Source organism: Harpia harpyja, chromosome 11 (assembly GCF_026419915.1).
Source record: "Harpia harpyja isolate bHarHar1 chromosome 11, bHarHar1 primary haplotype, whole genome shotgun sequence".
In the NCBI taxonomy this organism is placed as follows: Eukaryota; Metazoa; Chordata; class Aves; order Accipitriformes; family Accipitridae; genus Harpia; species Harpia harpyja.
Genome location: NC_068950.1, coordinates 2,491,863 through 2,513,308, shown reverse-complemented (window position 1 = coordinate 2,513,308; position 21,446 = coordinate 2,491,863). Strand labels below are relative to the sequence as shown.

At 37.5% G+C, this 21,446-nt stretch overlaps 1 protein-coding gene across 15 annotated transcripts in view; it reads left to right on the top strand.

Annotated features, from left to right (window-relative positions):
- Positions 1 to 21,446, top strand: part of MYO9B (myosin IXB) — a 45,441-nt gene that overhangs the window by 14,896 nt on the left and 9,099 nt on the right. For 10 of the 15 annotated variants that reach the window (XR_008237323.1, XR_008237322.1, XR_008237321.1 and 7 more), the window contains 26 exons: positions 4,003 to 4,097; positions 5,816 to 5,878; positions 6,005 to 6,104; positions 6,253 to 6,353; positions 6,568 to 6,697; positions 7,138 to 7,227; positions 7,467 to 7,583; positions 7,870 to 8,004; positions 9,990 to 10,111; positions 10,718 to 10,859; positions 11,150 to 11,345; positions 11,935 to 12,010; positions 12,467 to 12,556; positions 13,597 to 13,707; positions 14,801 to 14,840; positions 15,373 to 15,495; positions 15,972 to 16,052; positions 16,259 to 16,369; positions 16,919 to 17,041; positions 17,531 to 17,680; positions 17,792 to 17,958; positions 18,187 to 19,137; positions 19,679 to 19,739; positions 20,111 to 20,241; positions 20,929 to 21,083; positions 21,206 to 21,396. Coding sequence is in view for 12 of the 15 variants with exons in the window: in XM_052802510.1 (XP_052658470.1) it covers positions 4,003 to 4,097; positions 5,816 to 5,878; positions 6,005 to 6,104; positions 6,253 to 6,353; positions 6,568 to 6,697; positions 7,138 to 7,227; positions 7,467 to 7,583; positions 7,870 to 8,004; positions 9,990 to 10,111; positions 10,718 to 10,859; positions 11,150 to 11,345; positions 11,935 to 12,010; positions 12,467 to 12,556; positions 13,597 to 13,707; positions 14,801 to 14,840; positions 15,373 to 15,495; positions 15,972 to 16,052; positions 16,259 to 16,369; positions 16,919 to 17,041; positions 17,531 to 17,680; positions 17,792 to 17,958; positions 18,187 to 19,137; positions 19,679 to 19,739; positions 20,111 to 20,241; positions 20,929 to 21,083; positions 21,206 to 21,396 (3,852 nt within the window). In the remaining 3 variants the exon portion in view is untranslated. The remainder of the gene's footprint in view (positions 1 to 4,002; positions 4,098 to 5,815; positions 5,879 to 6,004; positions 6,105 to 6,252; positions 6,354 to 6,567; positions 6,698 to 7,137; positions 7,228 to 7,466; positions 7,584 to 7,869; positions 8,005 to 9,989; positions 10,112 to 10,717; positions 10,860 to 11,149; positions 11,346 to 11,934; positions 12,011 to 12,466; positions 12,557 to 13,596; positions 13,708 to 14,800; positions 14,841 to 15,372; positions 15,496 to 15,971; positions 16,053 to 16,258; positions 16,370 to 16,918; positions 17,042 to 17,530; positions 17,681 to 17,791; positions 17,959 to 18,186; positions 19,138 to 19,678; positions 19,740 to 20,110; positions 20,242 to 20,928; positions 21,084 to 21,205; positions 21,397 to 21,446) is intronic. The other 5 variants (XM_052802519.1, XM_052802517.1, XM_052802522.1 and 2 more) reach the window with 3 other exon arrangements.

The following is a 21,446-nucleotide window of genomic DNA, read 5'->3' as shown; positions in this document are numbered from 1 at the left end:
AACTCAGCATATTAAAAAGCTTGTTAAATTTCATTGTAGAAAGTAAACTTTCATGCTTTACCATTTTATGGAAGACAGAGTAAAGCAATTTGCCATCAGCTCTGTTTTCTTTATTGCAGTCCCATTGTGCTTGTGGTTTTGGTATAAGAAGGACTTAAGCTGAGTGGTGCTTCAACTCTGGTTTTCATTTGTATTTGCCATAAAAGTCTGCATATATATTTAGTGGGTGTAGTCTGTTCTATTTAAGGGAAAGTAGTTGTTTTGGGGCTATTATCTGCATGTGTTTGTTTTAAGAATCATAATCAGAGGAGAAATGGAACTTCCTTTTTCCATTTGGTTGGATGTTACTAGTTTTTTTTGGTGGAAATGCGTTGTTGCATACTTTTCCCTGCTGCACATGTCTCTTGGGGAAAAATCACCTTGTCCTTTATGCAGTCTTATCATGAGGATTGCTTAGACTTTTCCAGGACATCATACAGCATGCAGAGTTGCAAAATTACCCTGAACACTGCAACTTTTGTGTTAATGAGAGGATATTTTGCAGCATGTTTGTGAAGACCACTACTAAACTGAGTTCAGCTCTGAAGCAGTCATTTCCTTTTCCAGGGTGTGTAACTAGAGTCTTCAGTGTCATTTGGCACATTAAGATTGGTCTGTGCAATGGTGGTTCTGCCATGGATTAGAGTGGTTTACTTAGAAACTCTGATAGCTTTTCCAGATTTTTGCAATTCTTACGAAAGAATTAAATGAGATTTTTAGCTGTGTTCCTGAGGTAGATGATAGGACATGTGTGTGGTTTGGGATTTTCTTTTTACAGCAAATAAAAGGAGAATTTGGCATTTTTCCAAATACTTTTAAAGCTGTCACGGTTGTAGGAGTTTTGAGTAGCCAACTCCAGTTTATGTCTCTTGCATTTCAAGGTAAGAGGATGGGTTGGATGACTTCCTGACTCCCAGAATAGGCTATCCCAACTCTGATTCCTGCAGGCCTTGGTCTGCTATTTTTGACTCACCCTCTTTTTATATAGCTGGTGTTCTGCATTGAAGAGATTTAGTTTTAGTTTTTCATTTTTATCTGTCTCCTCATGGACTCACAAGGGAAAACAGTAAATGGGCTTGGTTATAGAAATTATTCTTTCTCTTTAGGTAAAATAGTGTCTTGTCCACTCACATCTTTTGAATTTATTTTGTGAAGGCATAGGTGGCTCTCTGTAAAGGCAAACCAGGGAGATAATTTTAGTTGAATTTGAGCTATGTATAGAGTACCTGGCTAGAATTATCTGTGAAAGATGCTTTCCATGCAGAGCAATGGCTAGGTAATATGGGACCTTCATTCTTGTTTGTAATCCTTTTTTTCTAGGATAAACCTACAGTAGGTTAAAGATATCTAAGTGCTAAATACCAAAATATTTAACACTTCAAATTTTTGTACCTTTCTGTTTTTAGACAGGAATGTCACTTCTTACATAGTTAAGTTGTCAAAGTATATTGAAGAATATGGTAGTAGTGATTAGAATTTAAAGTTAAATGTTACCAAAAAAAATTCCCACCCAAAATGTTAAGTGACTTGGAATGTTCTTTAAAAAGTTGTAGATATTAAAGGCTCTTATGAGAAAACCATTCAGTACATGAAAACTTTCCCAAAAACTGATAATATTAGATCAGCTTTTAAGAATTTGCTGTGTGCTTTGACTAAATACCAGACGCATGAGATCATAAGACCCTTTAGTTTTAAACTGTATTCATTCTTCACATGAGTAATCACTAAGAAAAGTTTTTCAGGAAGCCTGGGTTATGGGATTTCTTAACTCTATAGTGCCAAAATATTTATTATTAAAAAATAATGTGGCAAATTTAGCTCTACTCTGTTTTGATTTCTTGAATATAACTAGTAAACTGATAGTTAACTGGTGGCTTAAGTTAGAAAACTTTCTAAAAAGAAGTTTTTCCGGAATCAATTTGCAAGTTCACAATTCTGCAGCCTGGCAAAGTTCACTACAACAGATTTCTTAATATGCTAAATAGGAAGTTGGATGGTGTTCTTCAGAGAGCCACAGCTGAGCCACTGTTGGTGGGAGAGGAATAGGTTTTTTGATTTACAGAGCAGACAATTTGCTGTGCGGATGTTACTGGACTTCCACTTTTGGTTTGGTGGTGTTTGGTAACTGTAAGGAGTTGACCTGGATTTTATGCATACATTAATATGCATATGTATGCAAAATGGGCTAAAAAAAATCTGGACGATAACTTGTTAGGTAGTAGCTACAAAAAGATATTGATGACTGTGGTCAATGCTTGCTTTGAAAAATCTGAGTGGGGATGCTGTTTGGATTATAGCACATGTAGCATGGTCTCTAGAAATTAGAAGGCTGTACTCAGCCTCAGTCATCTATAAGCACTGCTGGACACAAATATTCTCTCTTTAGAAACCCGTTGACTTTTCTGAAGTTACAGCAGAATCACCCTGGGGGGTTTCACCATGCACAGGAAGACCTCCTTTAGCTTATTCCTCTAGGTCAGAGATAACAGTTGTCTGAAGAATTATGGACATTCTCCCAGTTCATAAGAAGTTTCTCAGATTCTCTGAACACTAGGCAGCTGGCAGTAGAAATCTACTTGCAAGAGAGCTTTGAGAACCTGTTTTGGAAATAGTGATCCAGGTGTCACATTGCAGTGCAGCTGCAACCCTTAAGGTAGCTTGAAAAAAAACAAAAAAAAAAAAAAGAGAAGGAAAGAGTTTCAATATACAGACAATATGACTTTCATGAAAACAGTACTCCTCTACGATATACACCATAATCAGGCAGTTTTATGTATAAACAGTTTAGTCCTATGTTGTGTACAGTATGCACATGTCCATCATTCTCCGGATGTGTGTGTGTGGAGGAAGAGGGTGGCCTTTTTGTGAAATCATTCCACGAATGTTCTATATTAGGGGAGGCGGATTTCCTAATGGAGGCCTTAATTGCTTGGAGCTTTAAGAGGAAGTATCTGTGGCAGGAATTGCTGGTGATAGTCTACACTGAGCAGTGTATTTTTCCAAACAATTGCATTTTACACAGGGTTTCTTCTCTGTATGCTGGATTGCCTCCTGCATGTTAGAAGGGTGACAAGTTTCTCTTAACCTAAGAACACATAGTTAAGAGTCGATAAAGTTAAGGACATTCCCAATAACTAATTCTACTGGACTTTTAGGTGTAATAAGTTATCTTTATAGTTCTTAAGTGTGGCTCATGCAGAGGATATTTTGTGTTATGTGCATGCTAGCAACTATCAGAGGGCTCATGATACAGGCAGAAGTATTAAAGATGCACAATTAGGATTTGTGCCATACCTGTTGTTTCCCCTTTCCTAACACCTCGTAATGAAACTACATTTTTTGGTGTTGCATAGTGGAGTTAGCTGGCCAAGGAGTATGATGTGGTTCTGTAAACCAAAGTTTTTGTTTGTCTTTTTCCTGTTTCTTGAGTACACAACTTGGAAAATTCATGGACTAACTTTTATAAATGAGATCTTAACGTTCTGTTCTCACTGAAAGAAAAATTGTGTTTATTGTGAAGTTTTTGAATTGGAGCAATACATTAGGGAACAGGACATAGTTTGTGGCTTTTCTATGGGAGAGGCAATTTCGTGGTAATTGTGCTGTCTTCTTCCTACTGAATATCCTCTCTAAGGTCAGAATTGTTAGTGATTGAGGCTGATATGTGCACTCTAGTTGTGATTACCTTTCCTGTAGTCTTAGAAATATCTAAATGTATTATTCCCCTCCCTCAGTTCCTCAAATATTATTGCATGGGGCAAATAATAGATGGATATAGATGTGTGAGGAACAGTGGAAGCTGCCTAAGCTGCCTTTTTGGTATCTGTATGCTGCCATTTCCATAGTATTTTGAGTTTATACTGCAGGCTAACAGGAGGCTGAACAATGAACAGAAGAATTTGAAAACCTATGTGTTGGTATATTTTGTTTAATTGCAAATTAACTAATTTTGCTTTGTTACAGGCATTTGGAAATGCAAAAACAGCACATAACAATAACTCCAGTCGTTTTGGAAAGTTTATTCAAGTCAACTATTTAGAGAATGGTATTGTCCGAGGGTAAGTACAGTATGAGGTTCTTCTGGGGTTGATCTCTGTGCTTTTAGGAATTGGTGAAGACTCTGCTGTATATAAAATGCTGCCTTATTGAGGCTCTTCTCATGTGAGAATAGCTTGCTGCTGTGGAGTTTACAAGACTCTCTTAACTGAAGCTTTGTGGAATAATCAGGTGATGCGTAATATTCGTACCTTGCTGTACAGCCACACCAGGTTAAGAATTTGACTGCTGCTGCATCTTTACCTTCATGCTAAATGAAGGTTTTTTTCATGACGCTCATCATTCTCTCCATTTTGCAATTAAAACCAGAAGATCTGAATTTTTAAGAGGAGAGTTGGAGAGAAGTGAAATACATTTGGGGAAGCCACTTTAAAGAAGCAATTTAAACACCAGTTATAGAGATAAAGACGACTGTAAAATTATGATTTTACTTGACTTAATTGAAATTGTGTGCTTCTATCTGAAGGTCAAACATGAAATATTCTATAACTACATTTATTTTTTATATATACGATAGTCACAGATGAGTCTTAGGATTCTATTTCTATTTTTCACCCTGTAGTAGATGCTATAATGTCATATTACTGTAGTCCCTCAATATTAATCAAAAATTATGCTTTGCTCTTCTTCAGTAGTGGGCACTTTCACTTCAAGTGAAGAATTTTGTCCAAAAATTTTCTGTGATATTAGTAATTTGTGTGCAAATACTTGCGTAGTTACTTGTCTAACATCATGCCATAAAGTAATTTCTTTTGGATCTTGCTCTGTAAAATGCCTCTTAAATTTTTAGTGGTTGTATCTGCAAAATTCATAGCAGTGTGTCACACATATTATAAAGATGTACCTGTGCTAGTTTAGGTGCAATGCCATAATACATAACACTGGTATGGAATTCTGCCTGAAGCTGAAGTTTGCTGCACTATGGAGTGTCACTAGCTATCACTGACTTTTGTGCTCCAGTGTGTCTTTCTTTTGGGTCTTCTTCGTGTTTGTGGTTTAGAAAATGTCAATAACATAAATGACTAGGAACTCTGTACCACACTTGCTTTGAGTGTTACTCTGAACGAAATTGGCATCTTTTCAGATGAAGTCGCAGTAGCTCAGGAGATTGGTACAATTTGAATACATTTGTTTTGTCTTCAGCATGAGAAGCAGCTGCTCAAACTTTGGCCTCATACATTGTATCCCATGTCAAGGAGTTTAGATTATCATTTAGGAGATTACTGTGTCAAATTGTAAGGGGTTTTCTGTCTGCCTGGCTTCCGTTTTAGGCTGACATATATACTGCCATAAAAATCTAGCAAATTTGTTAGATGGAGAATCAGACAGTTATCCAGTATGTTTTTCGGGTCTTGTAGTCTTTGTATTCCTTGTCAGATAACTGTTAATCTCAGAGCAGGTAACATATTGTTAGCACTCTGCATATCTTCTTTCTGCTTACAGTTTTTCATCAGCACTTTTCTAGCTTTGTCTGCCTTTTTCCAGTTATGTCTACTAAAACCGAGCACTGAAGATAGGTGTTTCTCAGGTATTTCTTTTTGTTCCAATTACAATATAGTGCATACTGAAATTTTTGGTTAAGATTTAAGATAGTGACTAAGCTATTCTCTTGTGTATTTTAGTGCAGATTTCATTATTTGAACTCTCTTGGCAGTTGCTGCTTGATGTTTTGTGAGGTCTTTTGCTCTCATGCTTTTTTCATTTTTTTGTGGCTCTTTAGGGCTGTCGTTGAAAAATACCTGCTTGAAAAATCTCGTCTGGTTTCTCAAGAAAAGGATGAAAGGTAAGAGATGAATACGCTTTACTAACACAATTATAATCAATGCAAGAGTTTAAGAGCATCAAAAGTATATAGAATAAAAGAAAAGTAATTATATTTTCATGAAACAGAAATGTATTGGCTTTGTAGGAACTACCATGTCTTTTACTATTTGCTACTTGGAGTCAATGAGGAGGAGCGTAAAGAATTTCACCTCAGGCAACCTGAAGACTATTTCTACCTCAATCAGGTAATCTGTGACAGGGATTTACTAATGCATTGATAAGTGTTGTCTGTCTGTTGTGTTAAAGATGAAAGCAAGCAGAACAGATCATGCTTGTTTTCTTGTGATGTTTGGGCTTTGTTCTTTGCCTTTAATTATGGATTTCTCTTCACAGCATAACTTGAAAATTGAAGATGGGGAAGATCTCCGACATGACTTTGAAAGATTAAAACAAGCCATGGAGATGGTTGGCTTCCTTTCAGCAACTAAAAAACAGTAAGTAGAATCTTTTAAGCTTTTGTAACTGATAGCTAGTTAATGTTCATGAATTGCAGTAAACTGTGTGTGTTAGGATCACATTTAGTCCAGTAGGAAGCAAGAAGAGATGAGTATTTGAGGGCTTACAATCTTGAAGAAGAATTAAGTCTGCTAACCTGTTATAATGAACTCATAAGAAAAATTCTTATGAAATTCTTTTTTCCTTCCTTAGGATTTTTTCAATACTTTCAGCTATTCTTTATCTGGGCAATGTTACGTACAAGAAGAAAGCTACAGGTCGTGATGAAGGGTTGGAAGTAGGACCTCCTGAAGTGTTGGATATTCTTTCCCAGCTTTTGAAAGTAGAGTATTTCCCTTTAGCTCTAATGGTTGATACACCTTTTTGTTATGCTCTACCTCAGCATTTTACTTGAATATCTTGTTGCTCAGTTTGTTATATCTAGACCTGGTTTGTGGTACTTCCACAACATTTATCTTATGGGAGGGGAAATGGATGAAATTGGTGAAATTATTGGGGTTAGGGGTGGAATATAGCCCGTAGCATGGAAATAGAATTTGTTTACTCACTAATCCTAGAGCTCAGCAAGAATAAATTTAGTGGAGATGTGTTCTTTGCTGCCATAGGGAAACATCTGAATGAATCTAAGGTGAGAATAATTTAAAGAAGTTGAAGAACTTGTAAAGCTATTGATGAATGATGAATGTAGCTGTTGACAAAGAGGTTGGGCTTCTCTGAGGAAATTGAGGGTGACAGTAACTCTTGTTCTTGCTTGTTTTGAAGGTTAAACGAGAAATTCTAGTAGAAGTGCTAACAAAAAGAAAAACTGTGACTGCTAATGATAAGCTTATTTTGCCATATAGTCTCAATGAGGTGAGTAAAAGAACACTAGTAGAATGATTTTAAATAACTGAAACTTGCTTTTTTGGATTAAAAAGAGCTAATATGGTACACTTTCACATTTAGTGAGGGATGTTTGGAAAGTTAGAAGTTAGCATTAAAGGAAAATTTTGTTTTTATTTGTCTCTGCTAGGACTGTAACCTTTGAGTGACACTGGTCTGAAATAGAAGTGTGTTTTTAAACAAAGTTCTGAACATTGTTTCATCTGCAGGCAATAACAGCTCGTGATTCAATGGCAAAGTCTTTATACAGTGCTCTGTTTGATTGGATTGTTCTGCGAATTAATCATGCACTCCTTAATAAGAAGGACATGGAGGAATCTGTTACAGTAAGTTTCTCACAAAAACAAGTCTTTATAGATGATTGTGTAGTTAGAGCTAACAGACAATGCTATAGATGACATGTTCAGATACCTGGGATAAATTGTGATTCTTCTGAAGTCCGTGGTAAATTTCTTGGTAATATTTAATCATCTCTGCTTTCAGAATAGACATAACTGTTAAATATTCAAAATCTATTAGCATACACTACAGTGCTTTTTGTAATGGTTAGCAGTTGTGGGTTAAGTCACTGTATGACAGATTGCTTAACTAGATTTCCACATCTCCTTTTAGTGTTTGTCCATTGGTGTACTTGATATTTTTGGATTTGAAGACTTTGAAACCAACAGTTTTGAACAGTTCTGTATAAATTATGCAAATGAGCAGCTTCAGTATTATTTCAATCAGCATATTTTCAAATTGGAACAGGTAAGAAATTAGAGTTGCTGAAACAAAAGCTTCTTTTTTATCAAGTGCTCATGTATTATGCAAACTTAGCCACTATTCTGCAAAACCCCATGGCATAATTTTTATAATTGCTTGAATACATTTCCAAAAGTCTTGTGTTTTAATATCTTGTTTTATTATTGCTTGTTATTGTTTGAAGGTTGTAGCTTTACTGTATTTAGTGCTCTACATATACTGATGATAGTGGGGTCTTTCTTCAGAGGGCTAACATTAAGTTTCTGCTTGACTGCAAGAAACTAAAAAGACATTCAGGCAATCCCAGACAGAAGTCAGATGAAACTGTAAACTTTGAGATTGAAAGTCTGTAGGTGAGGTGTTTGTTTCAGGGTTTTTTTGTTGGTTGTTTTTTTTTTTTTTAAATGGTAGATGAGGTGTTTGTTTCAGGTTTTTGTTTTGTTTTAATGGTTGGGAAACAGTTTCTCTTATTTCTGTCAGTTTGTAAATATTTAATAACCAGTCTTTGTTGTTTCTCCCACTTGACTGCATTTAAGGGATACAACTGTATGTTGATAATTGGCAGTAGTTCTGAAATCCTGATATTACTGGCATATGTTGATTTACTTGTTTGCAGATGGTATAATCTTCTTACAGAGCGCTTTGAGTGCTGCAAGAGCTAACAGATCCTGTTTCTAGACTGAGGTTTGGGGGTTTTTTTGCTCTAGACTTGGATTTTTTCTGGTTTGTGCTAAAGCGTTCTCAGGTCACTCTGCTGAAAGAAAGAAGTCATTCTGTAGTATGTGATATTTTGTCAACATGTAGATAACGTTAAACAAGCATTTTAAAGAGAAGAAAATTACCAAACATACAAACTTCATATGTAAACATAATGTTAAGGTCCCTGTTCTGTAACTTATGACAAAAGTGGCTATCCAGGCTAACTAGAGTAAATAGTTACGTTGTTTTCTTTTTTCTAATGCTGTTTTTCTAAATAAGCTTAATCCTTGAATGACCCATTTCCTGTATCTCTTGCAGCATGAGGGCCCTCAGGGAGGATATCTATATCTTTTTAAAGAAAGGCTTTTTTGTCTGTGGAAAATGGCATTTCAGTGCTGTAATGTGGCAAGCACACTGAGCAGTCTGTCATCAGACAGATTGAATTCTACCTACTTAAAAATAATCCATTTCTTATCATCATCATCATATAGACCAGTGAGAGGTGCTCTTTGTCTTTTGTTAAGCATAAAACTAATTTAGTTAATTTTCTGCGATATCTTTTTCTACATTAGTGCCTTATCATTAGGGGTTTTTTCTGTGGGGATTTACAGCATTAAGAAAAACTGATATTTTGGTTCCATATCTTAATGGAAAGCTCGTCCTGACAGCCATTTGTTGCATTGTCATTTCAGCAGAAGACCTTTGTATTCTCTTGTCAGAGAGCTCCAAATTTTCTGAACCTAAGCAGCGATATACATTGCTTCCTTAGGGAAGTTCTGGTGTTGATGTTGTGTAGGGCTTAACTGCCTGTTTTGAAACTTCTGTTATTTCGTCTGACAGTGCAATTTGGAAACTCTGGAACTTGATATTAAATGTTTGTCATTTCCCATAATACAAGAACTATGGAAGAGAAAAATAGACTTAAATTCCTCCAATATATGTCTACGTAGGGTTTTAACGTAATGATGTGGATGTAATGTCTAACTCCAAGTTCATAGAGTGCTGATTGCTGGGAAGGCACAGCAAAACATTCTTTTCACTGTTTTGGTTTTTAAATAGTTTTACCCCAAGCATCTGCTGTTGAGTGACTTGCCTAGGTGGACCTTTGATCTGACCCAATATGCCTGCTGTTCTGTTCTTATTTATAAATCTTCCTTATTTTTGTTTCTGCTGCCTGAACTAACAAACTCAACTTGCCATAGCTGCTCAAGGATGTCTTTTAAGCACTTAGACCACAGGACATAAAAGGTCAGGGCACTGTACTGATGAGGGAATTTTCTTGAGCTACACAGGAGGAATATAAGAGTGAAGGGATCACTTGGCACAATATTGACTATACTGATAATGTGGCCTGCATTCACTTAATCAGCAAGAAGCCCACTGGCCTCTTCTATCTTCTGGATGAAGAAAGCAAGTAAGCAACAAACGTCTTCTGAAAAAAAATGTGTGGCAGGGAGGAGGGAAGGACTGTGAAAGGGAACAAAAATACAGCACTTTAAAAAGGAGAGGAATGTTGTGGGAAGCAACGGGTCATCTTATGACTATGATCTACACTCTAGTTTGCTTCTAACATCTCCAGTATGGTGGTGATATAAATTGATGCTAGAATTGAACTTTGGCTTAAGCAAACTTAGAAACTTTCACTTTTGTGATTTACCATGGAATTACAATTAAAGTAAAATGCATGTATGTAAGTCTTTGGAACATTAAGTAGCAAATGTGGTAAATAGTTAATGTGGTGCTAACTAAACTTGACTGGTGAAGTGGGAGGAAGCATTGACGTACACTTGAAACCTCAGAATATTCTGTTATGTGTGGAGCTGTTTGGTGTTGGTCCAGAAATTAAGCCCACCTCTAAGATGCAAAGCAGGTGTGTAAGTCTCAGTTAAAGTGTAGAGAACTTGGACAATACGATACTTTCCACAAGGATCAGTAGGTATTCTTCACTCTGTCATCTTGCACCTCAATAAACGTACCTGTATTTGAAAAATAGCTGATCTCTTTTGTTTTGTATTCCTAGTTTTCCACATGCAACCAACCAAACTCTACTTGCAAAATTCAAACAGCAGCATGAGGAGAACAAGTTTTTTGTTGGAACCCCAGTGATGGAGCCTGCTTTTATTATTCGACACTTTGCCGGCAAAGTTAAATACCAGATAAAAGTAGGTGATAGGGCTGATGGCCAAAAAAAAAAAAAAAAAAATCCTCACCTTTCTGATAGGTTTTGTCAGGAGGTAGAAAATTTGCTGGGAATGGGCTGGATCAGATGTGTCCTCAGATGTACTTTAGATTTTTTTTTTTTTTTTTTTTTTGGTGGTGGTGTAGACTGGAGGATAATGCTCACTGTGGTGAGAACTATTTGGAATAATGAATTATTCTAAATGGTGATTAATATCTTGGGTCAAAACACAGCTTTCCTGCGAGCTTGTGGTTCAATGTGCCTGTTTTGCAGGATTTCAGAGAGAAAAATATGGATTACATGAGACCAGATATTGTTGCTTTACTACGAAGCAGCGACAGTGCTTACGTTCGGGAGCTGATAGGAATGGACCCTGTAGCTGTGTTCCGTTGGGCAGTTCTGCGAGCAGCTATTCGAGCAATGGCTGTCTTTGCAGAAGCTGGACGCCAGAGAGCTCAGAAGACTGCAGGTATGGTATGAGAAAATGCTCTGGAAACGCTTTCAAATACTGTACAATTGGTTAGTGCTTGTTGACAGAACTAGTTTATGACAAAACCTTATAATCCAGGTGTGATTTTGGTTTGGTACTAAGGACAAAACTGACTTGTGAAAATGGCTTAACATTCACACACCAAAGAGATTGTCACTGTTTTATCTGAGATCATTCAGACTTACTCCTCCAATAAATGCACCATTTCCAGTAGGCTGTGCCAAATTTGAAGTCCTATTTGTAAAAGTTGGGGAAGCTATTACTAGTTCTAGTATGCATGCTTGTCCTATCACTGGCTTTGGTCTTCTCGGACCTCCCTGAAGTTTCAAATGAGTATTCAGGATTAAATACTAATTTTGAAAAGCTTTTCTGAGCAGCTGTAATTTACTTTCTAGTAGTGAGGAGTTTGAGAAACAAAGTGATCTAGCTTGACAGCTAAAGTACTAGACAAAAACTTCAGGCCCTTGGATAGATATTTTGCTTTTTACAGTTGGTGGGTTGTTGGGGTTTTTTTTCTGTTATGCTCATATCTCTGTCAAAATTCAACTTGTTGATTATTTCATAACAGGAGTGGTACGTCAAGGACCCAGAGTTCCCCTTGGAGAACTCCAGAGATCAAATACACCAGTAGAAAAAGTTTATCGGTGAGAAACACATACGTAACCTGTATTGGGGAAAAGACCTGAATTGCTGAGTTGCATTTTCATATATCAAATGTCAACTAGATCTTTCCACAAGGATAGCAAGTTTTATTTCTTCTGTCTCATTTTGTTTGACCTTTTTAATATTATCAAAACAATACTCTAGCTTATTTTATGTAAGACCCAGTACTACCAAATGTTGGTGACATAGCCTCAGTTCAATTTACCACTGGGTTTTTGAGTTCTCTGTGCTTTGTATAGGTTGCTTTTAGCATTGTGTGTTCCTCTGCAGCCAGTCTGTGTCACTGAAGGATTCATAGGAGCGCTCATGTTTTCTGCAGCCTTATGACATGATTAGGAGGCAGGGCAAGTCCTACAGTTCTCCTCCACGTGTTGCTCTGCATAGGCATATTTGCCTTTCTAAGAAGTATTTAGGTTTTATACATGTTCCTTTTGCAGCTGCTCAATGCTTGATTTCTCATTTGATTGTTCTGAGGATTTCGATATAAATGCTTTTGAAGACATCATTTCTTTTTATGAAAACAAGAAGTAAGTAGAAATAGGCCTGCACTTAAATGCCAGGGAGGCACATTCCTGGACAGACTGACCTTCTGAGCATGCTCTGTGTAAAAGTGAAGCCATGAAGTACACAAAGTAGTGACTTCACGCTGCTTCATAATTACTTCATCCTGGACAATCTTTGTCACTTGTGGCAACTAAGAACTAAAGATACAATTTGGATGAAAGGATTAGTCATATATCTGTTTCCTTGTGATATCTTAAAACAAAATCTTGGTATTCAAGAGTGTTCAGAGGTGCCAAGGGAAGCAAGCAACTGTCTGTAATAAAGTTGCTGCCTCAGGGAGCACCTCAGAATGGTGATAGCATCTAACAGTCAGAAGTGATTCTTATGCTTCTGTTATTTTTGGTTTGTGCCTCTCTGGAGAGTAAAGAAGGTAAGTCCTGCACCAAGACACAACAATTCACAAGCACGGTGCATGCTTAAAATAATGGAATCTGCCACAAATTAGGGACCATCCCAGGCTTACTTTGAAAAGCTAAATGTGTGAATGAGTTTGAAATGGAAATGGAAAACAAAATTTCATCAAGTATTCCTGTAATAGCTAGTTTTTAACTTACTTTTCTGATGCAAGTCTGCTTAAGCAGCCTCATTTTGGTAGTTAAATCTATATATAAAAATATTTACTGCTTGATTGTAAAGAAGCTTTTATCTATCTGAAAAGGCTACTTAGCTTAACAAAAAGGTTCCTTGCCCATTAAGTACATTTTGCTAAATTTCCCTCTGTTTTCTGAATTGATGGCTCAAGATTTTACATTAAAAGGTAGAATTAGAGAGTAAGTTGAGTATGAGACCCTGGCAATTAAATTTTAGGGCACTGACAGTGTAGAAAGTGCTGACTTGACATCAGAATCATTCGTGCTTAGGAAAGTAGTCTGGGATTGACCTGCTACTGTTTGGAGCGCACTTGGTGATGGGATCTCTTGGGTTTTTATCTCCTTTTTTTTTTCCCCTCTCTCATGGCTGTGTATCTTTGTTGCCATCTTTGTTTTGCTGTGAATCATTTTAGAGACATGCATGAACAAATCATCGCAAGTATAAAAGGACTTCCATGGCAGGGTGATGATCCCTGTAAGCTGCTTCGGTCACTCAGTCGACTTCAACACCGCTCCCACTTCATGTGAGTTCTGGTGCTCTAGGTATTGCTTTGAAAGTGCAACAGTAACCAAGCAGTTATTCTAGTCCATAAAAAATATACTCGTCCCAAGTTTGTCTTCTGCAAAAAACTAAACAAGACAATTAAGAATAAAATAATTTCTTCTAAAAATATAAAGGCTATGGAGAGGGCTTTGTTGCTTCATTGCATTAGCTGAAAGTTAAACCTACTTTTCATGTAAACTTGCTTTATGTGCTACAAGCTTGTTGTTGCAAAACATTCGACAATGAAATCTCTCACAAGTTGTAATTAATGCTTTCCTGAAATTCAGGATGCTAATGCTGTCTATACTGCTGGGTTAAGACTCTTCACATGTGCACACCTATGCATGTGTATGAAAATCAATCTGTGGTCCGTTTGTACAATAAATAAATGTAAACTGGGTGGCATGGAGTTGGAACATGCCTTACATGATGGAATTAACATGCTTAGAATTAGGATGCTGTGAACTACAGCCTTGTTTCTGAGAGCTTCCACTTCTAGTTCACTGTCTGTGTGTGGATGAGAGTTATGCCTGAAGTTTGTGAAGTGCCCCAGGAGGATCTGGGGATGATCTCAGACGTATCAGAATTCTTAAGTGGAGTGCTGGGGCATGTGTTGTCCTTCTGTGAGAAGTTAAGTACTTTCACAGGGGTTCTGGTGCAAGCAGCAATAACTTCTGAATCAAGTATTTTTATTTGACAGTGCCTTAGTATTATGACAAGAGTTCAATGACTGTACAGTTAGCTAAATAGAATAACTTGCACAAAAATAGTCTATGGAACAGTGCAGTTTTTAATAGCTTTAACTTTAGAGAAAATGTTTCACTTTTGAAAGCTTCCAATACCTACAGAGTTTATTTAAAAAAAAAAAAATAAATAAAACCTTCTTGCGAAGCAGTTTGCATTTCTTGCATTGATCACTTGTAAGAGACATGCATGAACACACCCTGATGCTGTTGTGCTAATTTTTTTCTATCCTTTATCTTGCCTCATAAATTGCACCAACTTATGGCTTGCTGAAATAACCAAAAATCATGCGTATTTTTTTTCTTAAATGACCTTTAATATTTTAACAGGAAAAGTAGAGGTGTCAAACAAAAGCAGATCATTCCCAAGGTAAAGTTATTCAGTAAATTTAGATTTCTCTTGTTTTTTTGGTTTGGTTTTTTTTGCACTGTGAACATTCATTTTGATTGACAGAACTCACTTCAGAAAATACTGTTTCATAGTGTAGGGAACTTGTATCATTTATCCTCCAAAACTTCCTTTTTGACTATTTAAAGGATAGGTAAGTGTTCACCCTTATAAGAATTGCTGAACCAGAAAAAATTGTGAATTGGCATCTGTTTAATTAGACTAGAGATGCCATAAATACATAAAGCCATTTCTTATCAAGTCATGGAAGGCAAATGCAGTGATTATGTAATTCACCTTGTTCACGTTACACTCTTGGGATGGGGCAATGGAAAAGTTCCACTCTTAAGAAGATGCTTTGGTCCAAAATAGAAGTAATCATGAAGTGTAACATGTCATTGAATGTGGAGCTGTAGGTAGTTGGTTTCATTCTTACTCATTTTGATGCAGACAGAAATATTTCCCCTTCAGTTAAGAGACTTGCACTTTGTTGATTATGAAAACTTTCTTCTAGAACTTGCTGGATTCCAAATCTCTGAAGCTCATAGTGAGCATGACTCTGCATGATCGAACTACAAAATCCCTCTTGCACTTACACAAAAAGAAGAAACCCCCTAGCATAAGTGCACAGTTCCAGGTAGGTGACTGATGTGGTGGTACACACCTCTGGGTGCACACTGACTTTATGGGAACAGACCTTCCTGGTCTGATCTAGGCTGATCTTGCTTGAAAAACAAAGTGGTTTTTATTCTTGGGATTTGTCTGAAGTAGGTTTATTACTTGATTAAAGTTAGACTACATTTAGAGACTACTCTTACGCTATGAAATGTGTTAGTTCTCTCTACCAATCAGCCTCATCCTTGTATGCAGATCTAGTGCTACTGTTACAGCATATTCAAACCCCACTTTTAATTATCTTGAGAAAAGGTAAAAACAAATACAGGGATCTGCTGTGCAGTATGGGAGAACCTCCATATTGAATGAAATAGGATTTTGTATAGCCATCAGACCTGAAACAACCTTATTTCTGAGGAAGAAGCTGTACTGCTATCAAATGCAGCTCAAGATGCTGATATCTGAAGAAGAAAAATGTTTCTGAATGTTTCATTTCAGACTTCACTTAATAAGTTATTGGAGACACTGGGTAAAGCTGAGCCATTCTTCATCCGTTGCATCCGCTCCAATGCTGAGAAGGTAAGACTGCCTTAAGACCTGACCTGATGTCACTGCTGAGGATCTAAGTCTTCTAGCCCTGCAATATAACTCTTTCAGCTTGTTCACTGTCATTCTGTATGAAGGTGAAAGATAACTAAGGTGTGAAAACAGAATGTGCTTTCTCTGCTGGACAGAAACAGGACTCTTCAGGCATTTACTAGCTGTTGACTGCTGATCTTTTTCAGAAAGAGATGCTTTTTGATGAAAGCTTGGTGCTTCAACAGTTAAGATACACTGGCATGCTAGAAACTGTGCGAATCAGAAGATCTGGCTACAGTGCCAAATACACATTTGAGGTATGTGAGGAACTGGAAGTGGATTATGCTTTCAGAAATACCTGCTCTTTTTGGAAAAACACGCATTGCCTCAGAGTCTTTTGTGTGTCCCTTCATTTGAAGCTCATGACCACTTGGGATGAACTGTAAAAATTCATTGTAGTTTTGATAGAGCTGGCGTGATAACAAGTTGTAGTCTAAACTATTGTACGAGTCATCTACCAGTAAGTTGTTCTACTTTTTGCATGAAGGAAAACATTGTGAGTGCTGTGCTGCAAATACAAGCAATCGGTGCTGCACATTACTCTGTATGTAAATTAGTTTTCTATAAAATACTCTCTGCGTGTAGCTTTATAGATCACATATAGGTCATCTTTACCGTTAATTGGAGGCTGAATGAAGCCTGCATTTTACAGAGTAGGAAAAAACAGCTGAGTCTGGAATGAGAAATAAGTACTTTCAAACCCCTGTAGCTTAGCTGTCTTAACTAAATTTCTAAAATAAAGCTAAAAATCTAAACTTGTAAATTGCCTTCTAACTTTGGTCTCTTGCTGTCTCTGCTTTTCACAGGAATTCATAGATCAGTTTCAGGTGTTACTACCCAAAAATGCCAGAGCCTCTAAGGAAGACATTTGTGTTTATTTGAATAAACTAAAACTGGATGAAAACTACTATCAAATAGGGAAGACGAAGGTCTGTGAAACTTTCCATAAGCTAATAAGAAATACTGATATACACTGCAAAATTTAGTGCCATTCATTTTTCTGCATTAAGTACTTAAATTAGCTATTTTAACTCTTGCAAATATTGACACAGATGTTAGTAGTTGCCTCCTTGGTTTTGATGCCAACGTGTCGTCTTGCAATACAGTACAAATCTGTATTATATGGATATTACTTTTGGGAAATTGTTGCTATTGGCATTTGTCAAACAGGTCAATGTTTTCATTTTAGAAGGGTTCTGATTTGAAGGCTGTAAGTACCCTTCTATGTTTTAGAGTCCAAACACTGAGATTTGGTAAAACAAAAGGACTTTTACTTTTGGGAGATGCTGTCAGCTGATAAGGTTTAGTTCATTAATAAGCATTACCATTCTTATTTTTAAGCTTGTGGAGATACGTCCAGTGGGGGCTGAAAGGCTCCTATTAACTGTTTATTGATGAACTTTTCTTTAACTGAGCAGGTTTTTATGAAAGAGGCTGAACGGCAGATACTACAGGATACACTACACAAAGAAGTGATCCGGAAAATCATTCTCCTTCAGAGCTGGCTCAGGATGGTTTTAGAAAGGAGACGTTTTCTCAGAACACGACAAGCAGCCATTGTTTTACAGGTACCTTTGAGAATTGCCAATCTTCTTTTCCTAACAAACACACAAACCCTCTCAAATAACACTCCCCACCTTCAAGTACCCCTCCTTTACTTTAGAAATCTTCCTTCTTAGGCCTACTGGCGTTCCCGTTGTGTTAGGATGGCACTGCAAAGGAATAACGCTGCCATTTATATTCAGTCAGCATGGCGAAGATACAGGGAGCGAAAATGCTACCTTCAACAGAAAAAGAGAATTTGTCTCCTGCAAGCCATGGTCAGAGGGCATCTACAGCGTAAGAGGTAAAGGAAGAGGAGCAACATGATATGAAAACATGCATTTTAACCACTTAGCTACTTGGCTTCACCTGCCAAGCTCAGTTTCTGTGTGATATGTTGACATACTGGGACTGTGAGTGTATTTGTACTTTGTGTCTGTATTGCTATTTAGGCTGCATTTAAACAGTTGGGTACTTTTGTTGACTGCTGGGCATTAAATATTTGTGTTTTCATCTTACAAATTCTTAACAGATTTCAGAAAATGGCTATAGAAAAGCAGAAAGCTGAAGAAAAGCAGAGAGAAATGCAGGAAGATCAAGACAGAGAGAATGATATAAGCAAGGATGAGCACAGTGAACCAGCAACAGATCAGTTGCCTGTGAAACACAAGTCAGAGGTGGATCAAGCTGTTGGGGACAGAGATCAAACTCCAAATGAGCAAGCCAAAAACCTGAGCTCATCTGAAAAAGCCACATTACTCCAGAAGAACATGACAGAGGGCTCTGAGAAAGTAACAAACAGCCGGGAGAAACGTGAATCTCGCCGGCAGAGGGGGCTGGAACATAACGAGTTACAGAATAAGCATGTCCTGTTTTCCTTCGAAGGACCACCTTCACCGTGCTATGAGGAACAAACCTCTTCTGAAGAGGCCCTGGAAACTGTTCCAGTGCCAGAGAAATCCACAGCACAAGATACTGTCCTTCAAGGAAGCGGTGAGGGAGAGAAAAGTCCAAGTGAAGAAAAAGGTCTTTCAGACATGTCACCATCAAGTGAGATAAAAGAAAGTAGTTTTATTCCTGAGCAACCACCTGTATCAGAAGTAGATGATAAGGCAGTTGATAGAACGAAAACACAAGGGAATCAAAATAACCAGTTAAGAGGCAGCCAAAGCTTTAACTGCCCTGAAAGGCCAACAAATCTTGCACTGAATCTTCATAATACACTATCTGCTACTGGGAGCTTTCAAACTCCAGCTGAATGCTGGGCAGATAAAACCAAACGTCTTGTTCAGAAGGCAGCCAAAGATCTGGATAGTCCCACTTCTTCCCCAATCCAGAGATATGTGGATGACCCAGGGAAGCTGAAGTACAAGAGAGAGAAGTGGAAAGGAAAGAGACAGTCTGACGCTGGTCAGAATGATATGCTGAGTCAGTCTTTGGATGAAAGAACACGTGCGGATAAGTCTCCTCAGGATCAGCTAGAGTAAGGGCATCTTCCTAATTACTTTGATGTTTTCAGAAAACAGATACCTGTAATACTTAAAAATAGATGGAGAACTCCTGAGGGCCTGTGCATCTGGCCATGTTATGGCAGAAAATAGAGTTATGAACAACTTCTGCTTTTTCTTGGTTCCCAGTCCTGTAGTTGAAACTGTATAGGTAGAATGTTTTCAGAAGCTAACAAAAGATACAAGGCCTGCCTTACTGAATTAAAATGGAGAGTCAGGGCTTTAGTTAAAGTAGTGTCTGAAGTTTATTTTCATGTGTCTTTTGTCCATTGAAAACAAGGTTTTAGTGACTTGTGGTTTGCAAGCATCATCCCTCTGATGTGGCAGGAAATCTGACATACCCATATTTTTTACTTCTCCAGTACATTTTGCATTTGAAAGTGAGTTGCAAGAGTTGATCAGGATTCTCTCTCAGATATAACGTTGATATGTGGGTTACTTAAATGGTGGTAAATATTAAGAGGGTACAAAGTTCTATAAAATATATATTCTGAAACTAATCTTGTAACATTGCAGAAAGAAGGGGAATTCATTAAGTGATCTCTCAACACTGGCCCAGTCTGTTGCCATGAATCAGGTACTGATGCTATTGTACATATTTATACTTAATTATCCTTGTTTATAAATATTAAATATTTGTGAATAATTGGCTATAGTATGTTCTGTATGCCTGTGTTCCTTTCAGGTTGATTTTTTTGGCTTGATATCTATGTAAAAAATTTCATTAGCAAATATTATACAACAATTTGAAAACTTAATTTTTAATAAATGGACCCTTGATCAAAGCATTAAATATACTTAGATCTTACATTAGTAAGCTAATATGTATTGGGTAAAGTGTTCTGCCTTGATGAAGCAAACTTTTTTTCGCCATTCTAGTTGTTAAAACCATTTAAAGAGTCTGTTTCACTCAATATGTAGTTTTTTGACGACTCCTCTCTGCTGTAGCAATCACCAGATGCAATAGAAGAAGAAAAAGGCAACAAGAAATATCCTGTGCAAAAGAAGCCCAGTGACCTCTTACCTACCTCAGATGCCGTTGTTTCCATGCAGCCAGCAAGTCAGCAAATAGATGCCAAGTATGTATTCTGTGTGTGACTGGCCTGCCTTTAAGAAAACGAAAAAAGGAGATTTTTTCCACTGGTACTTGAATTGGGCATCTTGAGACTGTGATTGTGGAAACACACGTGTTGACATCAGCTACATGAGTAGCTGTGTTGCTGCTTCGTGTTGATGTAAGCATGATATCTGACCCTGTTGAGGAACAGATTCTCTGCTTCTTGCATAACACTGGACTTTGAACTGGTTCTTTTTAACTCAAGAACCATCGTACAGGCTCAGATCAAAGGTTCACATAGCATACTGTCATCCAGACTAAGAAATAAGACACCAAGAGAAAAGCTTAAGAACCCAGCAAGCATGTAATGCTCTTTCCCTGGCCTGCCTCTCCAGCTTCTGGCATTCTGCAACTCAGGGACTTGCTGAGCCAGAAATGATGTCTTGGATATGTGATGTGTTGTCTCTGTGTATGTTGAAGGCTGTGCCCTAATGTAGTAAATATCAGCATGTCCAGATATGCTTCCAGACTGCCTTTCCTTTTTTCTGAGGCTCAGTTTTTTCTGCAGGTTGGACCTTAGAGGAAATATATGCACAATAGAGGTCAATCCTATTGTGGGTGTTAGCTATACTGTTAGAAGAGCCTTTTCTTGTAGTAGAGCCAGCTTCCATTACTAATGTGACAGACTTGTGTCTGCTTTTACGTTCAGGTCTGCGTTTAAAAGTCCTTTGCGTAGACTTTTGGGGAAAAAGCCAGACAAGAAAATTCCAAAGGAGAGTCCTGATGTGATTGATGAAGATGGCCTTTCCCTTGTATCTTGTGTCCTCTTTCCAGAAACAGGAGGAACCCTGAAAGTTTCAGAAGGTGAGTTTCTGTGACTTATCCCCAGCTTCTAATGTCCGTCTTTTCTGTAGTGTTTTGCATGGAAACAAATACTGCAGAATTCAGTCATCCTGCTTTAATATACAAATTAATTTCTTGTCCAGCTTCTTCTGGACAGCCAAGTCGCCTCCAGGCAGGGGAGCGCCATGTGAAAGAGAGCAGTAAAACAAAGAAGAACCGTACTATAAAGATCAGCAAGATCTCAAGTGTGTCTCAGAATTGGCGAGCTTCGATAGTCCGTGAGATTGCGAATGCCAATGAACTGAAACATCTTGATGAGTTCCTCCTAAACAAGGTAAAAGGCACGCAACTATGATAAAATTCAGGTTTATGTTCACTGTTTGT